Source organism: Acanthopagrus latus, chromosome 7, assembly GCF_904848185.1.
Source record: "Acanthopagrus latus isolate v.2019 chromosome 7, fAcaLat1.1, whole genome shotgun sequence".
In the NCBI taxonomy this organism is placed as follows: domain Eukaryota; kingdom Metazoa; phylum Chordata; class Actinopteri; order Spariformes; family Sparidae; genus Acanthopagrus; species Acanthopagrus latus.
Window position 1 is genome coordinate 7,310,433 of NC_051045.1, and position 27,226 is coordinate 7,337,658.

The 27,226-nt window shown below is 40.7% G+C and overlaps 1 protein-coding gene across 3 annotated transcripts in view; it reads left to right on the top strand.

The window, feature by feature from the left end:
- Positions 1-409: 409 nt before the first annotated feature.
- The window catches only part of slc12a5b (solute carrier family 12 member 5b), a 43,075-nt gene continuing 16,258 nt past the window's right edge, over positions 410-27,226 (top strand). For all 3 annotated transcript variants that reach the window (XM_037105493.1, XM_037105491.1, XM_037105492.1), the window contains exons 1-8: positions 410-964; positions 22,620-22,723; positions 22,818-22,958; positions 24,302-24,448; positions 25,611-25,665; positions 25,750-25,880; positions 26,677-26,924; positions 27,009-27,220. In XM_037105493.1, coding sequence (XP_036961388.1) covers positions 922-964; positions 22,620-22,723; positions 22,818-22,958; positions 24,302-24,448; positions 25,611-25,665; positions 25,750-25,880; positions 26,677-26,924; positions 27,009-27,220 — 1,081 coding nt within the window. In that variant the 5' untranslated portion in view covers positions 410-921. The remainder of the gene's footprint in view (positions 965-22,619; positions 22,724-22,817; positions 22,959-24,301; positions 24,449-25,610; positions 25,666-25,749; positions 25,881-26,676; positions 26,925-27,008; positions 27,221-27,226) is intronic.

Sequence of the window (27,226 nt, forward strand, 5' to 3'; positions counted from 1 at the left end):
TTATGTCTTATAGATAAAGATGAAGAGTAAAAAGCAAACAAAAAATATATATAATTCAGAATAAAAGTCTTCAACACGCTTTTATCCAAGACAACAAACTAACGCTAACACTAGGGCAGTTCAACCAGTCTGGCTGTGTGTGTGTGTGTGTGTGTGTGTGTGTGTGTGTGTGTGTGTGTGTGTGTGTGTGTGTGTGTGTGTTTGCATTTTAACTTCAGAGTTATACAAGTGTAGCCTGCAGCCCATCTTCATATAATGGGCCATGGCCACGCAGGAAATATAAAAGAGAGAATCATGGTGTGGGGGGGGGATAACAAAAGAGGGCTGAATACACAGAACTGAAATGGAACCTTTTCTTGCATTTGAAAAGAACATCAAAGGAGATTCTTAATCTCAGGAGGCAGTACTTTGTCATCTGACATGCATCCCCTCTGTCTCTCAATCCCTCTCCATCCGTCCCTCTCTCATGATGAGATGGATGATGATGATGAACGTGCGTGAGGGACAGAGAGAGAGAGGGAGGGAGGGAGGGAGGGATAATACCTTCTGAATACATGATGAATGTAGTCATCAGGCTTAAACTGACCGGGGGGGCGAGTGGCACACGGGGACCGAGAGCGTGCATGTGAGTGACACCGAGCACCATCATCAACTCTCCCCTGCAGCCGCTCTCAGTCTCTCCATCCTCCTCCTGCAGAGAGACACTGGGAATCAGGCAACAGACAAGACAAGTAAAAAAAAAAAAAAAGGAGGATAAGAAATTGCTTTCCTATCTCTACTGATTTTTGTTTATTAAACTGAGTTACCAGAGGCAGCAGGACAGAGGTAGCACGTGCAGAAGTGCATGTCCTAAGCTGCCATTTTTCCTAAGCAACAGCATCAGTGCGCAAAACCTGAGGAAGAGAGAGGACGCTGAGCGACATGACGGACTGCGAGGAGGGAGAGGGGGGACCCAACAGCCAGGGTGAGTGACGAAACCTGCCACAGATCGACGAGAGGGGAGTGCGTGTGGGAGTGTGTGGATGCGGGTGCCTGAATTTGTGTATGTGTGTGAGTGAGGGCGCCGAATGTGTGAGTGCACACGTGCGAGTTAGGGGAAAGTTAGGGCAAGGAGATTATGTCATTCCAGGGATGCGGAGATAAGTGTTAGTCCTTGCATCTGCCTTTCTGCGAGTCGAGAGACGAGGGAGGACAGAGGGCACATGCACATTCTTTCAGATGTATGTCTGAGTTGTACTTATAGGGTTCATTGGACACAATTATCAATATTCCACCTGGTTAGTGAACGGAAACAACAGGTGTTCCAGTCAAGGGTCCATCCCCTTCACAGCATCCTTTCTTGGCACCTCTCAGGTTTCATACAGCACACTCCATCTGCTCGACCAGGTTCAGACTCCGTCTTCTCCCTGTCCTGCTGGTTCACCGCTGTTTTGGTGTTCTAGTCGCTGGATAAATGCATCTGACATCAGTAGATATTTTTCAGATGTGGTCCACCAGGGGTTCATCCTGTGCCTGCGGATTGAAACTTCCGTGTTTAATAGTTCAAGAACTCCACAACAAGGTTTTAGTGGACTGAGTGCAGCCCCTGCAGTGTGTCTGGGGAAGCCAGCTACCCACTCATGTCTCTCCCAATCAAAAATATCTCGCCAGGGGCAATTTCTGCCTTTCATAAGGGTGCATGTGTGCAGCACTGAGTGTGGCTTAAACTCATCTTGGATGACACCTTTTCATATGTTTCGTAATATTGTTATTCATCTTTTCAGCAATTCAAGCAAAAGTATCTTTTGTGTTTCAGCTTCTAAAATGTAACGTTTCTTTTGAAAAATCTTTTAGGTTTTTGAGTGTTGTTCACACAAAATGAGCAAATTGGATGCATCGGAGTGCGCTCTGAGAAATCATGAATGACAATTTTATAGACTTTATAATGAATGTAATTGTTAGTTGCAGCACAAGTCTGGGTTTGAGCACATGCACTCAAAGGATTTCCAGCCATCTGTAAAGAGGGATTAAGGAGTCCTTTACTTTTTCCTGTAGAAAAACATGAAATGAGCTCGAAATCAAAATTCCAGCCTGTTTGTGCTAATGTTTACCGACTCAACTTAGATTATAACTTGTCATCCAGTAATCTGAAAGTCACTGGTTCAGTTCCCTGGCTACAAATCATCCTTGAGCAAGATATTGAATCCTCACATTGCTCCTGATGAGCATGTCTGCACGCTATTGTTATAGCATATGGGTGAATGTGACAAGTGTTGTAAAGCGTTTTGAGCGATCTGTAGACTGGATAAGTACTGTAGAAATGCTCGTCCTTTGAATATCATTAGATATTTGCCTCTTTGCCTGTTGTTTTATGTGTGTAGCTGTAAGAGAGAGTGAGAGAGAGATCATTTTAACATTACATAGCGAGCTCACCTGCAGTCTTAGAGAGATCTCTACTGGTTTTCACTCACTGTGGGTCTTTTGCAGATTTTTTCCCTCGCATGACACAGAATGGGATCTGTTTGGGAATCCACACATGCAAAGCAAATGTGTATTAGCAACTTGTCATTCTTCTCAAAGCCTGTTGTTTACAAGTATTCAGGCATGAAACTGGGTGTAAAACTGAGTTTTCAGTCACTCTCCTCCTTTCAGAGTTCAGTAACTTTTCTGCAACCCCAGTTATGTTAAAACATGACTTTATGTTGCACCTTTACATTTCCAGGCTCAGTTTTCTTTATTTTGACTTGTGACAAGATTGTGTGTATGCTCTGGTTAACTTGTATTGGTCACCACAGACATAGCTGGAGTCGTCCAAAAACCTGTATGTCGGCACAAACTAGGTTAGTGTCTCTTTAAAATACCCAGTGGTGTCACACTTACAAATGTTGAAACACAGTCTTAAACTGCAGTCACCTGTTCGGCAGCCTTCTCACCCATAACTTCATCACTGTCTCCTTGAATGAATTAGATAATATACATGTAATGTATATGACTGACAGCCATACGGCTAGCACAGCTGAGAACTGAACAAACCTGAAAGTAAAAGAGAAATTTAGATTCACTTTAAGACATAAGTCACATGTACATGTTCATGAGGCAAAAACAACAAAAAAAAACTGTAGTTATACACCAGGAATTTCAACTCCTTGTGTGTATTAGACTGCACAGCAGAGGGACAATGACCTTTCGCTTTTTAAAGGTCACAATTTGAGCTACACCACATGGGTGAAAATGAGGTGGCATTCGCGGTGCAAGTGACCGTGACAAGAACAGATCATATGGAACAAGAGTGTATTAAAGCTAGGATAGCTTTGATACCATCTCACCATCTTATTATATTCCTGCCTGTTTTAACAGAGAGGCTAAGATGAAGATTTATGAGTTCCCTGCAGGCTGCTGGACTCTTGCCCCCGGCTATAAAAATTGATGAGTTGTGATCAATAACCTCAACAGGAGTGATTGTGAGGTGAAAAGAGGAATTTGTCATAGATGGTTCAATCCTGGTGCAGGTTTGCGCCTCAAAACATTTAAGTTAATTAGTTTTCTGTAAGATTAGATTTTTTTTATTTATTTTTTTTTTTTTTTTACAATCCTAAATTACTTACCTAATCAGTTCCATACATCCTACACCCCCTTCAGCGCTGTCTAACGATTCATACATAACTTTAAAATGTTGCTCTACACATCGTTGAGTTCCCGTTAAGGACTCATTATCATTTTTCATTTTGTACAACACATAGTGAAGCCTTTTAGAACTGGTGAGTAACTTGCAGTACAATCTTAAATGATTATCCTGTAATATTTTGGACCTTTACGAGACTCACGAGGTTCAGTTGTTGTTGAGACTGTGTCAACATCCCGGAGAACTTTGAGGCTGACGTTAGCAGTGTTGTGCAACAGAGCACAGTGGTGGAAATAGTATTACAATCTTTTACTAAAATAAAAATAGCAAAATAAATATTACTGTTTTTCATTGACATCTCTGTGTAATGAATTAGCTGGTTGGAGAAGTTGTTGGAGATAACTGTTCATGGTCTTGTTTGATGTTATCTTAGCACTTTTACTAGCTTTAGCCAAAATTTAGCCACTGGCTGTGTCCATTTTTATTATCTGCGAAACCTCAGTATGAGCTCAATCAGGATAGAGTGATACATCCTTATTGAATCACTGAGCTGTCAAACAGACAGTATAGTAAAGTCCTAAATAAGGGTAAAGCTGTTTCCTTTCGCTTCATGTCCACAGTGTTGTAGGGTCACAGGGGTTACGATGGAGCTGTAACCAAAAAAATACAGCTTGTTTACTCTGGAGCAGCTGGTGCAGGAGATAAACAAAGGGTATGTCAATGTCGAATTTTTGGCAGCATTTGTGTAAAAGCATGACATGACACCATATGTTAGTAATGCTAGGTCAGCAGTGAGGGTTTTACTGTATTATAATACTGGAGTTGAAAGATGAAAAACAAATCTACATGCAGAAAATGAGTGCAAACAGATATGGATGATATGTAATATTAAGGGAGAGCTATTGTGATTATTTGCTTTTTGCACATTTTTACATCAGTTCTTGTGCATTCAGAACATCTCGATAGTTTAAAAGCCAAAAGTCAACAGGAGCTCTTCTCTCCACCAGGAAACACAGCTCCTGAAACAATCATCATGTCACACATTTGCTCAAATTCACTGTAGAAGTGAAGGTAACTGGAGAATGGAAACAGGACAGGGCCGTCTGGAGACATGGTGAGCGATGTTGGCTCAGGCGTGTGTAAGCTGACCAATCAGAGCAGACTGGGTGTTCAGGAGGCGGACCTTAATGACACCTTAGGAGCTGAAACAGAGTGTCAGACAGAGAGGAAACTGATGCCTTTTTGAGCACTGAAGCATCTAAACCTTTTTAAGCAGCAACCCCCAAAAATATTACGAACCTGAAAATAAGCATAATATGTCTCCTTCAAAAAATATTTAAAAAAACCAAACTCAGACTGATGTATTAAAAACTTCATCTATAAATTATAAATTAATGATTTAAACAAAATGCAATGCAATCCTTTCTGTCAAATTGTCAAAAGAAAAAGTCTGGTGATTGTTTGTTTTTTAATGTCAAATGTGTAATTTAGATGTTTGGCAGGACTCCTGTTTGTCTTAACAGTCTGTTGACACATTAATGACAGACGATGCAGATGTTGCTATCCGTCTCAATGTCCTTGTCGTTTTATCGGTCAATAAGAGCTCGGGGGGGCAGATGGTCTGGAATTGTCCTCTTAGGGCTGTTTAGACTAAGAGAGATTAAACCTCGGTTGGAGGTGTGTGTGCACACACAAACACACACACAATCAGTGTATAGTGTGACTGCACTCACAACACTCTACATGGATGGAACATGCTTTTTGTCTGTGATACAGAAAATGCATTCAAACATGCATGAGCAGAAATGTGCTACTTGTTTTAGTCATCGTTATGTAGGAGCATAAAGGGCACAAACATGTTCTTAACGAGTAACTGACATCCTCCCACCTAAGTGGGATCACATTTCACACTGTTCTCTTCGAGCTGAACATGTGTTTGTTCTTTATTGACTGTATAAAATATGGAAAGAGTGAAAGCCAATGCAAATGGGCTCAGGGGGCTGCAACTGCACTGGTTGCAAAAAAGAAGTCTCATTTCATGTAAGCTTATGAGAAAATTATCCTACTTGTCGTTTGATTCAAAGCCTCCGTAAACAGCTTCCTGATCAAGCTGTGGTCTCAGTCTCTAGTTTCAGGTCACCATCAATACAGCATGATGTTCATTTTGTAGGTGATGGTGTCATTTACAGTAACAACAAGCAGAGTATTATTTGGGCGATGCTGCTTTGATAGACATGTGGATAGCGCAGCGTGTCTGTGGGTTCTCACTCAGAACCAAATAGGATATCCACCAAGATCCGCCCTCCCATCCTGATAAGGGTCAGAAAAGCCGAGATTGTGACGACCATAGTGCAAAACGCACTGTTTGCAGATGTTTTCACTGCTGACAAAGGATGCAGTGACCTGTTCTCATCTTGAGTTACATGATGCTGTTGTCATGGTTGAGGAAGCATGTTAAATGTGGATGGCACGTTAACCAAACAGCAAGCAGGCTGTCAGTCATTTGCAACAAGAACATGAAGATGGACAAAATACAAGAATGTAGTTAAATGCCAAGCTTTGATTTTTGGTAAGTCAATTTCCTGAGCAACTTGCGGTGACAGCATGTTACATTATATGCACATAGTTTGGTGTATGACTGACTAATGGGTAGAGACAGTTTTGGAGTTTGGTCTAGTGGATCGCCTCAGCCAGCAGCAGAGGCTGCTATCCTTCTAGGGAACCTTGATTGTTAAAATATGTCCGCTAAAAAACTGCTTGTTTTTGCCACTGCCAGGCTCGACATTATTATTTCAAGTTTCTGAAAAAAAAAATATGGAAAGAATCCTTCCAGAGATGAACCGTTTTTGAAGAAAGTAAAATCCTTTTTGTTTAACCAGAAATAGCTTCTGAAGAAAAAGTCTTGGTTCATCTTGTCATTATTAACCTTGAGCCCTCCGTGCTAGATGTGAATATTGTGGCTTTGCCTCTCGCTCCTCTTACGGGATTTTACCTCCAACAAGCCTCAACAAATGTCCCTCACACACTAGACAAAATGTGGTGGTGCTGGGAAAAAAAGTCAGTTGATCACCACCTGTCCTGTGGACCATGAATGTCAAGATTTCACAACTTGTATCAGTGCCTCTAATCACTGTTGAGATGTTTCAGTCTGGTCCAACAGGGTGGACTGACCGACACTGCTTTATTTAAACCGGCCTGAAGAGGTGGCAGAGTCCAGCAAGTCACAGTAATAAAATTTGACAAACGTTTCATGCAGTTTCCTGCTTTCATATCCTGTTAATTATCTCGTAACTCCTGGGATTTCTCTTGCTGACGTTACCGGACTCCGGCATTGGACAATATCTGCCCTACAGGATACTGGTTGCTGTTATCACTCAGTGTACATTACTGGAATGAATCACTTGTCACAGTGTTGCTTTAACCAAATTGCTTTTCAATTCAATCCTTCTCTCAGAAGAATGATTATCAGATGACAGAACAAAGCACACCCAGAACAAATCAATTTATTCTACTTAACAGAATATTTCAACATTTGGGGAAAGATGCTGTCTGCTGTTTCTCATCTTTGCAAGATGGGAAGTTTGATAATATTTTTTTTACATCTCTGACAGAGGGTAACCACTTCCAGTCTCTGTGTTGAGTAACAATGAGCAGAACAAATGCAGAACTTTTGGTTGAGGAAGCATAAAATCAACTTTAGCGCAGTTTTTCTTTAAAATAGGATTCTTTCAACATTTCGGAATGAGAATCAGATTTACTGGGTCTCAGCTCTGACCGGCTGGCTTGCTGACAGGTCACATTCAGCCTGGTCATTTCAGCTGATGTGTCAAATCGTTAAAGCACCAAAACTACAAACAAACTTACCGATCGAGGCAGTGATAGACCCATGTTCTGAGCGCTAAAATGACTGTTTTAGTCAAAGTAGTGTGGAGGATTTGAAGAGAGCCCAGCATCAGTTGCCCTCATCGGTAAATCCTACATATATAGCAGCCTGTCTGTGCAGAGAGCAATCCAGGTTACTCATGCCAAATCACCTTTATCATAACGTCTTTTGAATTTTGAAACATAACACTCAACAGGTCTGTCATAGCTAGCTCAGAAAAATGTAATCATGGTCTCTGTGAAAAGTTCTTGTGACTAAAAAAATAGTGACCTGTCAATTAACAAAAATAGGCCCTCCAGTCTGTAAAGGCCTTAGCCCCTTTTCAAAAATCAGTCAGATACTTCCCAAAATAAATGTCAAACTACTCCTCTGTTAGTGTCATATGTCTGCACCTCCTGCACAACCACAGCCCGCTGATATGGACTTAATCTACTTGCCAGATGTCGTTAGCTCTTCCACTGGTGTGTGTGAATCTGAATCAATTTGCCTGATTGCCCATACGTTAATGCAGAGCGTCCACCATTGCAATTTCACTGAGAGAGAGGGGTCATCTGACACATTAGCATAGGTGACTGAATGATGCACTGGTAAAACCTCCTCCTCCTCATGCAGATGTGATTCATTGTCTTTGCCAGGCTGAAGGCTGAATTAGGACACAACATCGCCCAGTACTAAATGTTCTTAATATTAGTTTAATCCAAATGGCAGAAGCAGTAGCATTGTTGCTATGATTGTACTGTGAGAAACTGCAGAAAATACAGTAAGTTAAAAGCTCATTTGTGTTGCGCCAATGTTTCCTTTCTACGGCTTATAGTAAAAAAGAGCAAATGTGCATCAGGTATTATTTCATTGCATAATGTAAAGCTGCTCTCTTAATGCCACATATAGGATTTTAGTGTTGCAGCTTCCTTGCAATTTCACTGATGTGTCCTCAGCTTAAACAGGACAGGTCGCAACAGGAGACACACAGAACATTTGTCTACAGCAGAGGTGCCCGATACATCGATCGCGTTACATTGCACCATTCCGAAGAGGAATGTTGAGAGGCACTTTCAAACTGTTCATAAACAGTACGACACTGACTTCCCTATGAAAAGCGAGCTGAGAAAGAGAAAGGTGAGGGAATTGAAATCACAGTTAATCGGACAACAGCAAGGAGTGGAATGGAGAGATAACAAAAAAGGCCTTCGTTGAGGCAGCTGAATCCTTGTTTCGGGATATTGAAAACAAACTACAAATATTATCATCAATCAAAGCTCTTCAGCTTTCAAGAAGTACAGTTACACTTGCACTGTGGAGTAATGGCCGATGATTTGACACAGCAGCTTCAGAGAGACTTTGCAGACTGCGAGTGTTTCTCACTGCAATTAGACGAGTCTACAGACACCAGCGATACAGTCCAGTTGTGCATTTTTATTCGGACGGTGTTCACAGATATGACGGAAGAAGTGGAGCTATTAACATTACTGCCCATGAAAGAATGCAAGCAGGGAGAGGACATTTTAAACTGTGCCACAGCGTAAACTGTGTGCAGTATTGATGGCTGTTTGTCACCTATGTGCATTACTGATGTCAGTTTTTATGTGCAATAGTAAGGGTTACATTACTCTTTCAATATCAGTTATGCATTGTGTTATATAAAGTATACTCAGTAAATGTATTAAAAAAATAGATGTTTAGTTTTTTTTTTGTTTTTGTTTTTTTATGTAGGTAGATCATTTTGACCTGGTCATTTTAAAAGTAGCCCCAAGCTAAAAATGTGTGGGTACCAACAGTATCCAACAATACTGATACAGGTTCGACATGACCAACTCACCGTTTATCTCCAGATTGTGATGGAAGCGTGTTATCGGGGAAGTCGGGGGGTTTTGAACAGTGTAAACAGGAAGATAAGTCATGTGAGTGATTGTCAGTAATCCTCTGACTTTTTGTCCCCTCGCTTCAATTACTGAGCGGAATGAAGAGTGACAGGAACTGACTTTAATCCGTAGAGAGTCAGAAGGTCAGATTGTCGAGGTTTGATTGGAAAGGTCACTGACATCTTGTACACATTTATATGAATCGATCCAATCCAACGAGCCTCATGTATGTATCGTGTGTTCTTCATAGCCTGTTGTAGATGATGTAACACCGCTGCGCTGTTGACACTGCATGCTGTAACCTTAATGTATGTCAATGTATGTCATCGTGAATTTTAGTGAAGTAAAACGTCAACATGAAAGAGCCACTGCTGCAACATTTTCATCGTTTACTTTCCCAAAAAATGCGAGCAAGTGAACAAAGAACAAAGGTAACCTGCATGTCTCGCCTGCTCTGGTAAAAAAAAAAACACACACAGGCCTGCCCAGGTGCATCATGGTCCTACGCCTGTCTTTCTACCTATAAAACCTATGCGTGCCCATGGTGATACACAAATTTGCAAACGAAACAAAAACAAGATGAAATTTTAGATTCGATTTTCATCTTGGGGTCTACATACAACCGTCTAAACCCTCTCGGTGACTTTGGCTCAGGTGTTGCATCTTAGGTCACTGGTTCGATCCCCAGGGTCTTAAGCTATTTTAATACATCACAATTAATTTGTCTGAGGGTAAAAACTTTAATATCATCCTCTGAGCTGAGGTGGAGCAGAAGTAATAAAGTAGCATGAAATTGCCTTCACTTGAGTATTGTACACTTTGAGGTTCTTAATCTTTAGTACAGTGTAGTTTCCACCTCTGCCTCCACTGCTGCAGCGCGAACGCTCAGCTCTAATTAAGACACAGAGTCAGAACGCCTCTCTTGTGCTCTCTCCATGTGACACCTACTCTCTCGGGCACTTCACAGTGACATGACTCACTGAGGCTCTGATGACTTCACTAAAACCACGATCACACGACAGAGGCCGACACTTTGAGCTCCGGGAGCGGAGCGATTGAACCGGAGAAAGAGAAGTGGGAACAGTGACGCAGCTTGTCGTCTAATCCTCCCACTGAGCTACATCATCTCTCTTCCACCCAGTCGTCTTAGATCACAGATTATTAAATATAATACGGTCTAATCCTTCCTTCCTCACCATTTTCCTCTCATAGCCTGATCAAGTTTAAGGAGGAGACTTAGACTAGACTGTTTGTCAGTGGAGGTTTATTTGGTACTTAATGGTGCAGTCTGCATATGTTGTATATTTTCCTTATTGTCAACAAATCCTATAAAAGGGTGATCAATTGATCCTTCTTACGATGTACTATGTAGCTAAAGCCTGATCCTCTGTGCCACAGGACTATTAGTTTTATATATATATAAAAATTTTTTTTTTAAAAACTGATAAAAGTACATAAGTGAGCCGGTGAGATGCATTCCTTTCTTACAGTGAACATGCAGTTGGCAGTTTCCACAACCTCACACATGCCAACCAGCTGCTGGATATATTTCCACTACTTGTGCACAAACTCTAGAAACCAATAAAAACCACGATGCACAGCTGGATATGGAAATGTTGTATCCTTTTTAAAATGTTTAATAAACTAAAGAATCTATTCATGACCAGAATTTGCAGCACTAGGAGTCAGAGGGTGTGAGAGTCGCTGACAGCTTGTCTAATGTTGTTTAAACCACAACATGGTTCACTGTTCAATGTTTTGGGGGGTTTTTGGTACTAGTAGGATCCCTGGGGCCCATAATGGAATTACACCCTGCACAACGAGTCGCTCTGCAGTCGTGCTTAAATAATAATTATGATTTTCTCCACGCTCTCCAATGTTTTGCTGGTTAAACTCTTATTTTTTGCTCACATTCGGTAAATAACTCCATGCACGACTGGAAAGAATTCTGAGGGCTGAGAAAGCACTTCGTGTTGAATTGCTGTTTTTTGCTCAGTCCAGGAATTGTAATTGAAAAACCCAGAAAAAAAAAAACTTTCCGTCTTCACTGGTGTGTTTTCTTGAAAAGAAAAAAAAAAACTGTCCTCACCAGAAAATCAGCTTTGGTCGTTTGTTCCAATGGCTCCAAACCAACAATGTTTTTATTCAGCTGCCATTGGCATGACATTCTACCACCATGAAAAGTGGGCGGTGGATGGACGTGCAAACATCCTGTTTCTGAAATCAAAGCTTTAGAAAAGGACATTGTCCTTCTTCAGTAAGATTCTCATTGAAGATGCTCCAAAATCATGATTATAATTATCTCAAATTATCAAGTCAAGTGGGGAAAACACATTTTGTTACAACAAAAAAATGTTTGGACCAATTGTCACGTAAGTCAAATACACATGTGTAATTTAAGTATTGTGTCCTCCTTGACTTGAAAATTCGACATATGCTGTTGTATAACCCTGATGAAGTGTCTGAATTTTAATTGAGATGTGAGGACTCTACAGTTCAGAAACTAAGGAATGGTTTTGTTTTCGATTTGAGAAAGCTGAAGAAAGGATTTAGGAAGACCGGGATCAGAAATGTCATAATTATCTATTTGATTAAAAAGTCAGAATCATGGTGTTTTCTTTACTGCAGGGGGGCATGGTGGTGTCTTTAATAGACACCACCATGGCCCCACTCTTTCTGCAGTAGCCCTGGACGAACGAACACTTGCTCTAGAGAGTGCCACCTAAGGGAAGGAGGAGGAGAGGGGTGTTCAGTTGGTTGTCTGCAATCTTACCGCTAGATGCCATTAAATCCTACACACAGTTTAGCTTAAAGACTGGAAGCAGCAGGAAACAGTTAGCCTGCCTCTTTCTGAAGGCACCAAAATCTGCCTACAAGCTTTTCTAAGCTCAATAGCTAACATGTTTTATTTATTAGTTATTCATAAAAGCTATTTTTTTTTTTTTTTGTTCTGGACCCATTGCCTGGGAAGTGGTTGAAACTCCAGGATGTTAATGGTCTCCATTCCAAATTCACATTTCAATCCACAAAGTTTAAACAAAATCTCTGAGCTCCTCCTCTTGTCGGTAAACAGCTCAAAAACAGATCAGAACCAGTGTGACTCAAGGTGTTTATTCCTCCAGAAGGTCTGGCTTGGTGCCCCTCTCTCTCCTCCATTCCACAGCTGGGCAAGGGCCTCTACCTGCCCTCCCCACACGACAAAGTTAGATATATACTATTGCTTTCATTCAGTCGAGCCAAATGCAACTCTTCATCTCCTGTATTTACAGTATATGCCTGTGCAAACTGAATGTACATGCGCCTGTCATCCTCTCAGCACACCCAAGCTTCTCCTGGCCTCCGAGCATGTAAACTAACACATTTGCTGGGTGGTCTCATTAGCTGCTGAGTTAGTTATTTTTATTGCGATTCTCTTTGGCCAACATATTCATATTTGTTGGAGAGGCAGAAGTGTAAACTGATTTCAGAGGCAGCAACAGAGGCTGCAGAAGATTCACATGGAGATGTTGTTTCTGCTTCTAATTACCACAATTTTTCACCTCCTTTTGGTTTCCCTTTCCAAAGCAGCATGTCAAGAGCTGTTGACAAGATGATGGAGACGGTTGAGGTTTTTTTTTTTTGTGCATATGCCTTGGCACTTGTGTGGAAGTCTTCTTTAGCCATCACTTAAGCATCGGGACTTATTACAAATGTTACAGACGATGTAGCTTAACGAACAGCTGAGAGATAATAACGTATGGCAATTTGCAGTCCATTGATTTAACATGTCTTTCCTAACCAAACAAAACGTGTTAGAAATTACTTGTAGGCCTGCAAAAGTTTGTATCATGCCAATTTTTGGGAATAGCAGAACATTTACTGTGACAGCAGATATAAATCAAGTGCAACTCAACTGCTCGCCGTAGTAGGATTTTATGCTGACATGTGTTGTGCGTGTCTGGAAATCAGGGTGAATTCGTGCTAAAAGAAAGTTGTCCTCTGCTGAGCATTAAATGTTGGATGAAGATTGTGTCTTGAACGGCAAACATCCATTCATCCCTCAAGAAGAGAAAGAGGGCTGTATGTGATGATATATTGGTCAATATGCTTGTTGTCTGCTTCACAAGAAACCATCAGGGATCGAATGAGTCATAAATAATTCTGTGTGGGAGAAATTTGAAATTAATGTGACACTAAATATGTCCCGCACGAATTATGTGGGAAAAAAAAAACAAAAAACAGGCTTACAAAGACACAAAACAAACCAACGAGAAACCAAAACATTTAAATTACAAATTTCACTAATGACTGAGCCATCGTGATGTTTTTCCAAGCTTTAAAAACAATCATAAAAAGTCAATAACTATTTTATTGTATCATCGCCCCTGCACCAAAATGAACATTAACTTACTTACTTAAGATGGTATTGTGATGGAAAAATTCCTTTTCATTATGGGTTGATGAATTTTGAACTATTTTGTTGAATCAAATGTATGAACACCTAACCTCTGCCCTATATGATTGTAATAGAGTCACGAACCAGCCAAAACTCAGATAGAAAGTCGCCGTCTTGTCTCATGTTTTATGTCTGATAATTTTATGCTTCACACAGTCCCAGGTCATGTGTCATGAAGTTTTAACTTTATGTCTTGTGTCGATGAGAGTCTGATTGGGATAGCTGTATGTACGTGTGTGTGTGTGTAGCTTAATCACTGCTGGCACTGAGAGTGCTTGTCTCTTCCCCAGACCTTGTTGATATCTTTGTATAAATTGTGAACTTTACTCGGGGCTCATTCACTCAGCTCATGAATTTGACTGTGTGGTGAGTCCATCTGCAGATGGTTGGATTAAACTTACCGAAAAGACAGATCTGACTTTACTCTTTTATTGACAGAAATTTCCACCACAGTATTTTGTTGACCCCTTGATTCTTCTGTAACAGAGTTCAGATTGTGTTTAATTTGTAATATCTTCCTTGTTTTTGTGCATTGGTAGAGGCAGCTATGTAGTTCAGTTGTTTCATTCTTTGCCTGCTTCAAGCGTGTTTATTGTTAATGTTGTAGATTTTGTCGTGGTGTAGATCCTGAGTCTGAACAGGGTGTTTCATTTTGTGAAATTGACCAGATGCACAATGCTGCTTCGCTGTCTGACGACCTGTCTGGCGCAGGTATTTGGTGCTTATCCTCCATGTAGCAGAAGATACAGCCGCTTCTGGAATGCTGCTGAAAACGTGCCATGGATGCAATAAGCTCCAGCAACCGTATAACTGCTGTAACGCATCAGAAACAGGCCTGGTTTTCAGATTTGCACTGTATTATTATTATTATTATTATTATTATTATTATTATTATTATTATTATTACTATTATTATTATTATTACTGTTGCTGCTTTTTCTTGTTCATCACGTGCTGTGTGTAAAAGTGCTTTACTCTGTATATTGTATATTTCTGACATATCTATTTCGTTATCACACTCTTGGCATTCTGTGGACAGCAAAGGAAGAATTTTATTGCATAATTGACAGTTTCTATCTTTACTGTGCATATGACAATTTGAATCTATGAATCTCTGAAACTTTGGTGGAATCTGTGGGTTATTTTGGCATATTGGCACGCCTACTTTTGCAAATCAATACTAAACACAGCAAGTTTTATTCAGACTTCATGCTCCAGTCACATATTAAAGAACCTCCAGATTCTGATGTGGCAGTGCGTAATAATCTTCTGCTTTTAGAGTGAGCCAGGAGAAGATACTGTACTGTACATCTGTGTGACAGGCAGAACATTACTCCAAATTAAAAGCAGCAGGTCGGGACTGGGGATCACCCCAACACATTTTTACAGAATACGTGTCCGCTCAGATGGCAGACGTTTATACCTATAAGTCTGTTAATAGCAGTCATCAGTCTATAAGAAGTATCTTGTCAGACGAAAGAGGCATGGAGACAGTTTTCGTACTGGCCCTCTGCCCGCAACGATTCCCTTGAGTCTGTGCATCCAAGTTGTCTTACTTTTACCTGGATGTTACCTCACATTGATCTCCTAAGAACAGGAATAATTCTTTTTATGTCATCCACAGTTTAAGTTTATGAGCAGGGCAACGGCGACCATTTTGAAAACTCAGGTCATAGGTTTTTTTTTTAATGGAGAAATTGGTTGGGATTACATTTTTCCAATTAAAAAAAAAAAAGAAAAAAAAAACTACAGGCAGATTACACAATATTTAGCCATGTTAGCAGTGTGGCTCTGTAGGTGGCGTGGCCGACTGAAATGTCTCACCAACTTTTGGATGGTTTGCAACACAATTCTTGCAGATGTTCATGTGGTTTAGGGGGGACAGCGCACAGAACATTTTAGTACACCAGATGTAGAACACTGCTGATTTACATCTGTTGTCTCTGGGCATGTAACAATTTTACTGCAATTAACTTTTCATCTAGGATCTATCAAGAGATTATTATTATTTTTTTTATTTGTCCAACACTTTTGTATATGACCATTAACCTCTGAAACTAACGACACTACTGTACCACCAGCCTCTCTCGCACTTTTTACATACGTATGTAAGTGAAACTACGGAAGCAAACATAGCAAACATTTTATGTGGCCAAACATCAGCATGAAAGCTATGCTAATAAAGTTTAGCAGATGGTTTGGCCCAGCAGAATTTAATTCAAAGAAGAAGTTGAAGCAGCAGTAAATTAAACAGGAGATGGCAGCTACCTGAGTTTGCTCATTTGCTTTCAAAACTCTGCTGATGGAGATTGTGTGACACAACTGAAGGTAACGTTAAGTTGAGATTGTTGCGTGAAGACATCTGTTCAAAAATGTCACAGCAACCCATCCAACAATAGTTCTTAAGACATTTCAGTCGGGACCAGAGTTCTGGAACAACCAAGTGACCATCAGACCCTCGAGTCACACTAATAAAACTAAAAGTACTTTGAAAAGAAACTCCAGCAGATGCTACTGCTCTCCAACAAAATCGAATATGCACCATACAAACAGCAGCTATATCTGATAATACAATGATCAGTAACCACATAATGTAATATAACTAAATATTCTGCCCTCATTTTTGTTTAAATAGCAACTTTTACATCAAATTTCAATACATTTTTATGCAGGAAAGAATCACACGCCTGCTGACTAGACCCAACAACAGACAGTCAAAGAGTGCATCAGTGAGGAGCTGGATTTAAATTAAACAAATGACTCCATGGAATTAGCTTTAATTCCTCCGCTGCAGCAGGCGAGGTGAAAATGAACGAGGTGTGAGTGCGGTTGATGTAATTGGGAGTTTGCTGCGCAGCTGATTGGTGCAGTTCTCTCACATGCAGAAGTTAATTTCTGCCTTTCCTCTGTGGCCTCCAGCAGCTGCTAGATAATCCCCTTGAGCCTCCGTCCTATTAAGCTTTTAAAAGCCGGTATAAACTGTCCATTTTGTAATAGCCGTGTCACATCAAGGGGACAAATCTACACTGCCCGCTGCCTCTCATCTGCATGCTGCGGTCAGAGTCAAATAATTCAAAGCCGCTGAACGCTTGAGTACGTCACAAACTTTCCTGTTTGTTTTCAGGGTGCATTTAGGAGAGATGCTTTTCTGGGGTTTTTGTTGGCTTTGTGTGGTTTTTTTTTGTGTGTGTGTGTTTTTGGACCCAGGACAAACGTTCCTCACCCCAAAACACTAATTTAATTCTGGTTAATTAACCTTTAATCACCCTCTACACAACAGCGTTCATATCGTAAACTGTAAAGGTCTTCCATCACCTTTTTAATAGCTTAACACCTTGGAATGAACATCTGAGACTTCAGGGATGCATTGCTACGTTATTTTGTGTTTTTGCTCAAATCTGCACCAAAGTGAGCCAGAACCCGAACTTTTACAACTAACATGGTTTGGCAAACAAAAGCCTTAATGGAACACATGAACAATGAGCTCACCATGGTCCCGCTCACACAAGACTTCAGATTTAAAGGTGCCATACTATGCTTATTTTCTGGTTCACGCTCTTATTTTGGGTTATTATGTTTACACGCTTTAATGCTCATAAAACACATTATCTTTCTATAAACTGTCCACTGCTGCAGCACCTCTATTCACCCTCTTTCTCAACACTCCATTTTGGTTCAAAAGGTTCAGTCTGCTCTGATTGGTCAGCTGTCACAGGCCTGAGCAGGCACAATCCACCATGTTTTTGCATCCACTCTGCAGGTGTTTTGCAACCATGGTCATGCTGGCGGCGTGGTTAAGGGTGGAGAATGTGTAGTGGTAACATCTCGACCTCACAGAAGTCCTGAATACAGGCTGTGTGTTTTCATACTTTCACAGTATTTAAATAGTACCTGGATCTGCCTTATGATAAAATCACATGGTAATCTTTACTTTACCTTTAAAAGATTACAAAGTATTTGCTCATATCAGTTATTGTTGTAAACACTGTATATGCATTATACAGGTGTTTATGTGAAATGTATGTAGTGAATCATGAGTGACAATTGAGCAGTCTGTATGTAACAATTATTTTGGCATTTTAAGTCTTTTACAGGAATTAATCACTTTGTATTAGCCATTAAAAATGTGATATTCCCGTGTCTCTCTCAGTTGCCTATACAAGCTGGTGGACAATAAATTTTAAGATGTCTAATGCTGCTGGACTGTCGATGACTTTGTGAAGGACTCACAGTCGGTTATCTTGCCACAGTCCAAAGAATGGGAATGTATGGACAATGTCGAGTGCCTCTCTGCTCCTCCAACGGCGCAACAATAGCCAACCTTAGCTTAAATTGAGACCAAAGAAACACAGGAGTTCCACAGAGCCCCTTCAATTGATTCCACTCACAGTCTAAAATCTGTCACTTTAAACCCCGACCATTATTGCATTTGCAAGATATGGGAGTATGAATGCAATTTTGTGTTTTTGAGGTGCTTTTAGAAATCTTTTTCAGTGCGTGCACACAAACAAAGGCATATCAAAGAGCTCATCCTAGGGCAGTAATTTGCTTTGGACATGATGAGTACGGGTCGGGTGGGGAGGCTCGTCCTCGTCTGACCTGCACATTAGAGGCAAAGTCTGCACAGTTCTGTGTGTTATTTGTTCACTCTGAGCCCGACAGTAACCTCAAACAGCTCTCTGTTTGTTTCTTTATGGTGCTTCAATAAGCTGCTTCAGCTTCTTGAACTTGTTTCTAGACTATATATTCTTATCTCCATGTTACTTATTTCAGTTTAATGCCTCATGCTTAACTCATGTTTTTGATGGCTGTTTTGGAGTTGTAGTTCAATGCAACCACTTAAATTTAAATTTTATGAATATCCTCAGGTACCGCAATACAGATAATATAGTGCCGGTAACAGCTGTATAAACCTCCAAGTTCTCTTCGCTCATGGGAATTTATCCGTGCAGGTCTCTCTTTAAACCCCAGGTCAATGATTCTTCTGCGTTATGTAACCAGAGCGGAAACTGAACTACCTGTAATCTAGGTGAGCCCGGTGATGTCTGATGAAATCAAAGCACAGACAACAAAGTGTCACAGAGAGACAAATAAGAAACACTTTTACTTTGTCTTTCACCTTTGAGACATTTAAATTAGTGCCGACACACATCTTTTATCTACTTATGAGCTCACACGGAGGATAAAGCGTTGGATAGAGCGTTGGTGGTTGTATCACAGTCAAGGATGAAGACGAAAAACACTTTTTTTCATATTCAAACATCACCAGATCTCCTCTGTGTCAGCAGTGGTCTTATCCTGTTGTGTTGCATTAAAGTGCTACAGAGGATTTGAACAGTTTTTTAGATGAAATATAATTATTTTGTTAGTTTGCACTGACAGAAGAGATCAGCAAGGCTCAGAGTATAATGAGCAAGTATGTTTGATGCATACCACAGTGAAATGAAGAGCAACAGCGGTGTCTCGAGTGTAAAACAGACAATTTCACTAAAGAAATCAGCCGTCCAATTAAAGCTGTATAGGGCTCATACTCTGAGGAATAAGAAGACGATCTACAGGAGAGATGGAGTGAGTTATATTACACATATTTCACATCACAGGTTGTCTTTGTTCACCCTCACATGGACAGCAGATCTTTCCCCTCCGTGAAGGAGGATTTACAGGGCTAAAGAGAAGGAAAGTGACCAGACAGTGTTTTACCTGCGTAGGATTACAAAGGTACAGTAGAAAAGAAGCAATCTTTAATCTCATTTTACTGTCTGGGCATCAGCTATAAATGCGGATGTCAATGTGGTCAATGTAGGCCAAAGTACATCCTGTAGCATATGAGGCATTATATCTTTAAGTATCATCCAGCTTTCTGTTGTACATTTGTACAGATAAACGAGATTGAAATACTTTTTTTTTTCAGAAGGGCTGGATTTGAAAAAATGTGAAGTGCCAGTGGATGTTTACACTCCCCGTGGAATGTAAATGTTTTTAAACAATCCACTTCCTAATTTCCTTCACTTGATTTGTTTTCACAGTTGAAAAAGGAACAATGCGTGAACATTTTATTGCTCGGAAGTCAGTTGTCAACTTGACTCACCAAATCTCCCCCTCGCTTTAACAGCCTGAGTTACAGGTTTGTAATGAAATAACAAGGTTATTAAAGGGCAACATGCTGCCTATGGGCCAACATTTGAATACGGTCTGGTCTACAAAATGAAGGATGTTTATTACACAACACTCCTGTCCAGCGGGGGAACAGTGCAGGGCCAGCAGCAAGAATTCATCACTGCCGATTTCTTGACTATGACATGAGTTTCATCACATGATAGACATGAAGACATTTAATCAGCTCTGTGAGGGTCGGGGGCGGAAAACTGAGCTTGGATTGGGACTGTGAGGATGTTTGGTTAAGATGGGCAATATTCATTAAATTAAGTATATAATCATACAGATATATTAAGTGAAATATATAAAGGAAGCAATAGATTTTTAAGTCATTATCTAACCTCATGATTTTAATAGCTTGTTTCAACATTTTTATTTCCTCACATGCCCCCTTTAACAGCGAGACAGCAGGAATATATATGAAACTAAATGTGTCGACAACACAATACTAACACATGCACAGAGAGAGGTCACACACATGCATACTCACACACACACACACACACAAAGGCATTTGGTAGAACATGGTCAAATCGCAATTTTTTAAAAGCTGATTTCACTTTAAGCCAAGAGCTGAAATGAGCTTTAAATGCAGATTTATAAATCATGTGGATTACAGAATACTCAGGTGGTTGGCTTCAATATAATCTAAACTACAGAGTCTAAATTAAAACCTCCTGTGATGTCACAAAGTCATACCACATAGGCCTCATCGCAGCAGGTAACAAATATGTTGTCATTATTACGTGTTGCACAGTCTGAGATTTGCATCTACATATTTGACATCATTTGAATCTACAATAAAAAAAAAACAGACATGCAGAAAAATTAAATAATGATCATTTCTAAGGTCTGGATGAAAGTGGCGTACAGTTTTCAGGTGTTTTTGGATGTGTTGTGTTCAGGTACTTAGAGAAAGCTGATAAAAGCGCTAATCCTCCATGCAAAAGTCAAAAACGACATCAAATTGAAATGCTTTCTAATCCAATTTTGATGGGCAATGCGTCTTTAGGAAAGCAGTCCATCGTTCAAAGGATTATGTGCTGCGTGAGAGCAGTTTGGCCGGCATTTTTACTCTCCTCTTTGCTTGAAAGATTAGTGTATAATACTGCTGCGGCTTGGGGAATTGAAAGAGATGACTTCATTGTGTTGCTTTCACCGACCGGCAGCTGCTGGATGTCCCCACGGCTTGGCCCTTTATCAACTTGTGCAAGCTTTTAAAACACCCTTGTACCCCGGGATGATCTAAGCAAACCTTTGCTGAGGTGAAAATTTGATCTGTAAATTGTTGCAATAAATGTAAAGGATGATTCTCATGTTCAGTTTGTGCACTCACTGTTTGAGGGGAAAGTGAAGAGGAAAAGGGATGTCACGTGATGAGATGTCATAGATGTGAGAAAAGGGCGTCCAAAAATGTGGACATAAATTCAAGACTCTGTATTAAAGACCGCGAGAGAAAGAGAGAAGCTGGTGTTATATCAGCAAGTGCTACCTGATGCTGATTATCTATACATGCAGTGGATTTAGTTTCAGTAACACCGCAACCTGCTGCATTATGTAAGCTGTATATTTGCTAAAAACATTATGGGAATGTTAACCTATTTTGCACTGTCCATCTGTGAAGAGGTTTCCCAGCAGGATTAATGTTCACTCTGCAAACAGCTGGGTTGATGTGTTGACTGATTCTGCTGTGTTGACACTGCAGGATATAAATGGGCAGTTATACGCAGTCTTCATTCTTCTTCGGTAAGCTGAGTGAAGACTCATGTAGAAAAACAGGCAGGTTGAACTCGTCGCTGCTGTTTGAACAGTGATACACATGATAGATCAACAGTGAGTGTGTGTGTATGACAGGCAGCGCAGACACTGCAGGGGTCGGTTCAGAGACAGTCAGACCTCTTATTGGGCATGTACTGTCTTCTCTGTCTCTTCAAACTTTTCTCACAACCCTGGAAATTACATTTATATAACATTACATTATGTGACTGAAAATAAGTACATAAGAAACATGTAGTGATGAGTATAGTGCAGTGGTTCCCACAGTGGTGTGCAGAGGGCCATGAGGCCCAGCTGTGCCGAAGGATTTTGTTACAGCTGCAGACTGTTATTGCAATACGCAACAAGTAATGAATGAGCTTTTAGTTTACTATATAGCTACTTTGTACACATTCATTTCCCAATACAGAGCCAAGTTCAATACCCCATAGGAAAAACTTTTTCACTGTTCACGCACATGGGAAGTATGAGAGTGTGACACATTAAAGGCCCTGATTGACACCGTTTGTAAAGGAGATGAGGGAAATGGATTGCTTTTTCACTCAAGCAGTAGCAGTAACCTCATTATAAAGTTTGTTGTTGTTAAGAAGGTCAAGAAGGTCTTGGTTAGATTTTCTCTGTGGAGTTTGTTTGTTCTCCCTGTACTTTTGTGGGTTTTCAGCAAATGCTTCAGTTTCTCCCAATATCAAGGCATGTTTATCAGGTTAATTCCTTGGTCCTTGACCACTGATTAAGATCCAGAACTACTTCTACTTCTTCTTCTTCTTCTTCTTCTTCTTCTTCTTCTTCTTCTTCTTCTTCTTCTTCTTCTTCTTCTTCCTCTAACTCTAAATGACATACAATGTGTCTGCAGCTACGGGTGAAGAAGCACTGGGTCTAAATCTGCTGGTTGGTGTTTTTGTGTTTCAGGCGATGGGCACCCCAAAGAGAGCAGTCCCTTCATCAACAGCAGTGCAGCCACAGATGCAGAGAAGAGCCAGCAGTATGACGGCAAGAATATGGCTCTGTTTGAGGTGAGGACAATTAAACAAAAACCTCTAAGATGATGCAGATAGTTTAGGTCTCCAGGTTAATATGAGTGTGAATGTGTTTGTGTGTGTGTTACAGGAAGAGATGGATACCAGTCCAATGGTCTCCTCTCTGCTCAGCAGTCTGGCCAACTACTCAAACCTCCCGACGGGAAGCAAAGAGCATGAAGAGGCTGAGAACAACGAGGAGGGTGCACGTCCGTCTAAAAAACCTGTAAAGGTAGATTATCGCATGTGATCCGAACCCTGCAGCAGTTTGAACAGGAGAGCAGCTTCGTCTAAAAGTTATTACTTTGTGATTTATTAATTCATGCATGAAAGGGTTCCATTTACTGAAAGTTTTATCAGATTGTGATTCTGACACCTGCCTGTACTTCTTTTGTTTCCTCTGGTCTGCTTATCAATTATTGGCTCTCATCAAGGTTTATGTCAGCTCCATTATTCTGCAATTGCCCAGTGAAGCATTTGTCTCTTTCTGCTCTGTGAAAACTACTTGCATTTTTATTTTGTGTGCATTTTAGGTTTCTGTCTCTGGAAATAACAGTACTGGGTAGAGACTATCACAAAGAAAATGTTTATTTTGACAAGATGGTGACAGTAACTAGTGTCTCATGCATTATAGTGTGTTAATATCATGTATTAAATAATTATAGGCTGCTTATAAAAGCCAAATATGGGGACTTCCAGTAAAGCGTCACCCATGCAAAGCAGCAACATATTTGCACACAGAGAGGAGCTAGTCGCTGGATGCTGACTGAGTGTTTGCCATGTGAAGACAGTCCTCAGGCTGAGTCAGCTGAGGGATCCTTGAGTGCCTGCGGTCACAAACGTCACTGGCTCACATCACCATCGTTCCCCTTCAGACGAAACACAAGCAGTGACTTTGATCGGTCCATTCATCTTTCACTTCCTTCTCATCACACATCTCTGAAAGCTCTGCAGGATGCAAATGAGCACTTCAGAAGGACAAGCAAAGGCTTAATTCATTTGTTTCCTATTCTGCTACTTTTGAATAGCAACTGAAATTATTATTTTAAAATGTTCTGTAGCCTGAAACCGGACAGAGATAAAACATGGTTGTCGAGAGCTTTTAAAAAAATACAACATAGTTTCAGCTTTTACAGTTATAAGACAGCATTTCTCAATAGATGTGTGTATATTTATATTATGCACGTTGACATTTTGTGAATTTCATTTTCGAAGTCATATCTCAGTTGATATTAAAATAGATTTGCTGACGGAAAAAGAAATTAAGAAAAAGAAGGTTAAGCATTTATCTTCCCACTTCTCTTCAGATAGGTTACTTAGAGGACCCATTTCAAAACAAAGAGCTTGTCTTCCTCTTCCCTAAAGGATTACCATCTCTTTGTGTTTGAAAAGAAAAAAAAAACCTTTCATGTCTAATGAAAGAGTTGGACATCATTCCATGACTTCAAAAGACAGAATAGATTTAAGGAGACTCAACTACAAAGCGCACTTTTGAGGGACTAACCTCAAATCGGTTCACATTGAAAGTGAGATGAGTTGGATTAAAAACTGAGTTTCCACGGTCGTGTTTTTCAGGCTCCACAGTTGGGCACTCTCATGGGAGTGTATTTGCCATGTATCCAGAACATTTTTGGGGTGATCCTCTTCCTGCGGATGACATGGATGGTTGGGATCGGAGGCGTCTTTGGCTCCTTCATAATCGTCTTCATGTGTTGCTCCACAGTGAGTACAACTGTAGACATCCCTGCTGTCGAATGTGTTGTGCAACAGATTGTTCTCTGTGACTGAGTCCAACTGCTGCAGTCCACTCGGTAAACAGATGCCTGATGAATTTAATACAAATCACAGTAGAGCTGTAAACATCCAACCACAAGATTAATGCAATCTAAAGTGGTTCCTCAGCACACACATACCAAGTGATTAGACTAGAGGCTGTTATAATATATAAAATGCTGTTTAATTATGATTTGCATTGCACAGATGCTGAAGGTGACATAGTAAATCCTGGCAGAAGGCAATATGCCAGAGAATCTACTAACACACCACCAGCACCACATTTACTCTGTTGAAATCTGTCAGCTTGCTGCTCTGTTAAGAGTCAGTTATTAAAAAATGCATTCATAATGCACAAAAGTTTACAAGAAATGGAAAAAAAATCCTTGTATGCTGCTCTAAATTCCATCCTGAATTAAGATGACTCAATAAAATCAGCACCGACTATGATGAATGAGAAAACGCTCTAGTTTACATGGAAAAAGTACATAGTCTGCCCCGTAGCTCTCAATGGCCAATTGCGAGATGTATTAACATCTAGTTAGCTATGTTTTACACACTCTCTTGTTTTTTTTTAGACCAGTTAAAGGTGCGATATATAAGATTGTTTAGTTTAAAACATTCAAAAATGTACTAACTGAAGAAATAAAAGTTTTGAGATTACATTAAAGGCATCTAGCCTATGTGTTGTGTTCCAAAGTAGTCAGCACACTAACCAGCTAGCCCTGAGCATGAAAAGCTCTTTCCATGGGTGGTCCAAAGCCCCTGTGCAAGCAGCGTAACACAAAGCTGCACGGCTAACTGAGCTGATAAGCTAACTGCAGCTACAGCCACGGATGTAGAAACAGAGCACAATTAGCAGTATTTCGTGGTTACCCTGGCAATATACTGTCCCCTATGTGTTCTTTTCTCGCTCTGGCAGTCTGTGCCTCACCAGCCATGTAGTCATCCCAACAATGAACATGGTCAGCCTCTTGTGCTACTGGATATTTCTCTTTGCTCGCTCCCTCACTTCATCAATGCACTGCTGTCAGCCATATTTAATCTGACGTGCCCACCTGCTGCCTCTCAGTCTCTGCTAACCTCCTCTGTTGTGTGCTGCTCTTTACAGACAATGCTTACAGCCATCTCCATGAGTGCCATTGCAACAAATGGAGTCGTACCAGGTGAGTGTGTATTGGGGGGGGTTACAGTGTGTTTGTGTGTGACGGAGCAGTGCACTGACTCTTCTGTGTGTTTGTGACTTGCAGCTGGAGGTTCATATTATATGATATCTCGCTCCCTGGGGCCTGAGTTTGGTGGAGCTGTTGGGATCTGCTTCTACTTAGGCACCACTTTTGCAGGTGCCATGTACATACTTGGCTGTATTGAGATTCTGCTGGTAAGTAGCCTTAAAGGTCCAGTGAGTAGGATTTAGTAGCATCTAGCAGTGAGGTAGTCTGACTTACTGCATGAATAAAGTATAAAGGTGCTGGGTGCCCATTTCCTCCTTCCCTCCATTATCTGTGTGTACTATTTTTCAAAATCCCCATTGCTGCATGAACAACAACCTCCAAGCTAGCAATCTACATGCTAAAACCAAGCCCCCAGGAATAGCGCTAGGCTTTGAAGGCAACTTTTGTAGCAACAAAACTATGTGACTCAAAAAGACTTTTTCCTCTATGCATTGTGAAAGACTCAGCTGTAAAACTGAGGATTTTTTTGAGTATCATGTAAACAAGCAAGCATTTTTCCTTTTCTTTGAAATGTAGTCATTTTATCGCCAGGGTTCACCTACCCAGGCACAAACCATATTTCCCCCAACACTATTTTACAGAGGCGAGATGATTGTTAGTGGTTTTAAAACTTGCAAACAAGCCAGAGTGCTTATCCCGCTATACGAGAGTGAGAACTGATGCAGCCAGAGCTTTCCCCAGTGCTGACACCATGCTGTGGCAGTGTGGTTAAAGATTGTATCCAAAATGTATTCCTGATTGAACAGTCTGCAGGAGGAGAAAACTTGAAAACTGTCCATGCGATTTGTACTCACAGATTTAATATCACAAATATCTTCTTTTCGTGTTTTTACGTGTTTCATCAATTATCTGAAATCAAAAGTGTCTATACAAAATTATAATTATAACTACACCCTTCCCTATTCTCCTTTCTCTGCTTCCTCTATCTCTCCGTCCCCTCAGATTTACATCATTCCTCAGGCGGCCATCTTCAAGATCGAGGGTCTCGAAGGGCCAGATGCTGAGCTGGCTCTCCTCAACAACATGCGGGTGTACGGCACCCTGGTGCTGAGCTTGATGGCACTGGTGGTATTTGTGGGAGTCAAATATGTGAACAAGCTAGCACTGGTCTTCCTGGCCTGCGTCATCCTCTCCATACTGGCTGTTTATGCTGGAGTCATCAAGACTGCGGTCGACCCCCCAGTTTTCCCGTAAGTGACTTATTTATTCACTTGTCAAAGTCTGCAGCAACGATCCAAGTTTGTAATTGATGCCTTTCTTTACTTCGTTTCCAGCGTCTGCCTCTTGGGTAATCGAACTCTTCTCTCAAAAGTATATGACGTCTGTGCAAAGGTCATTGAAATAGATAATGAGACCGTTACCACCAAACTGTGGAGTTCCTTCTGTGATTCTGATTCCCTCAACGCCACTTGTGATGACTACTTTGCCAACAACAACGTCACAGAGATACAGGGCATCCCCGGGGTCACGAGTGGCATCCTGGCAAGTAAGA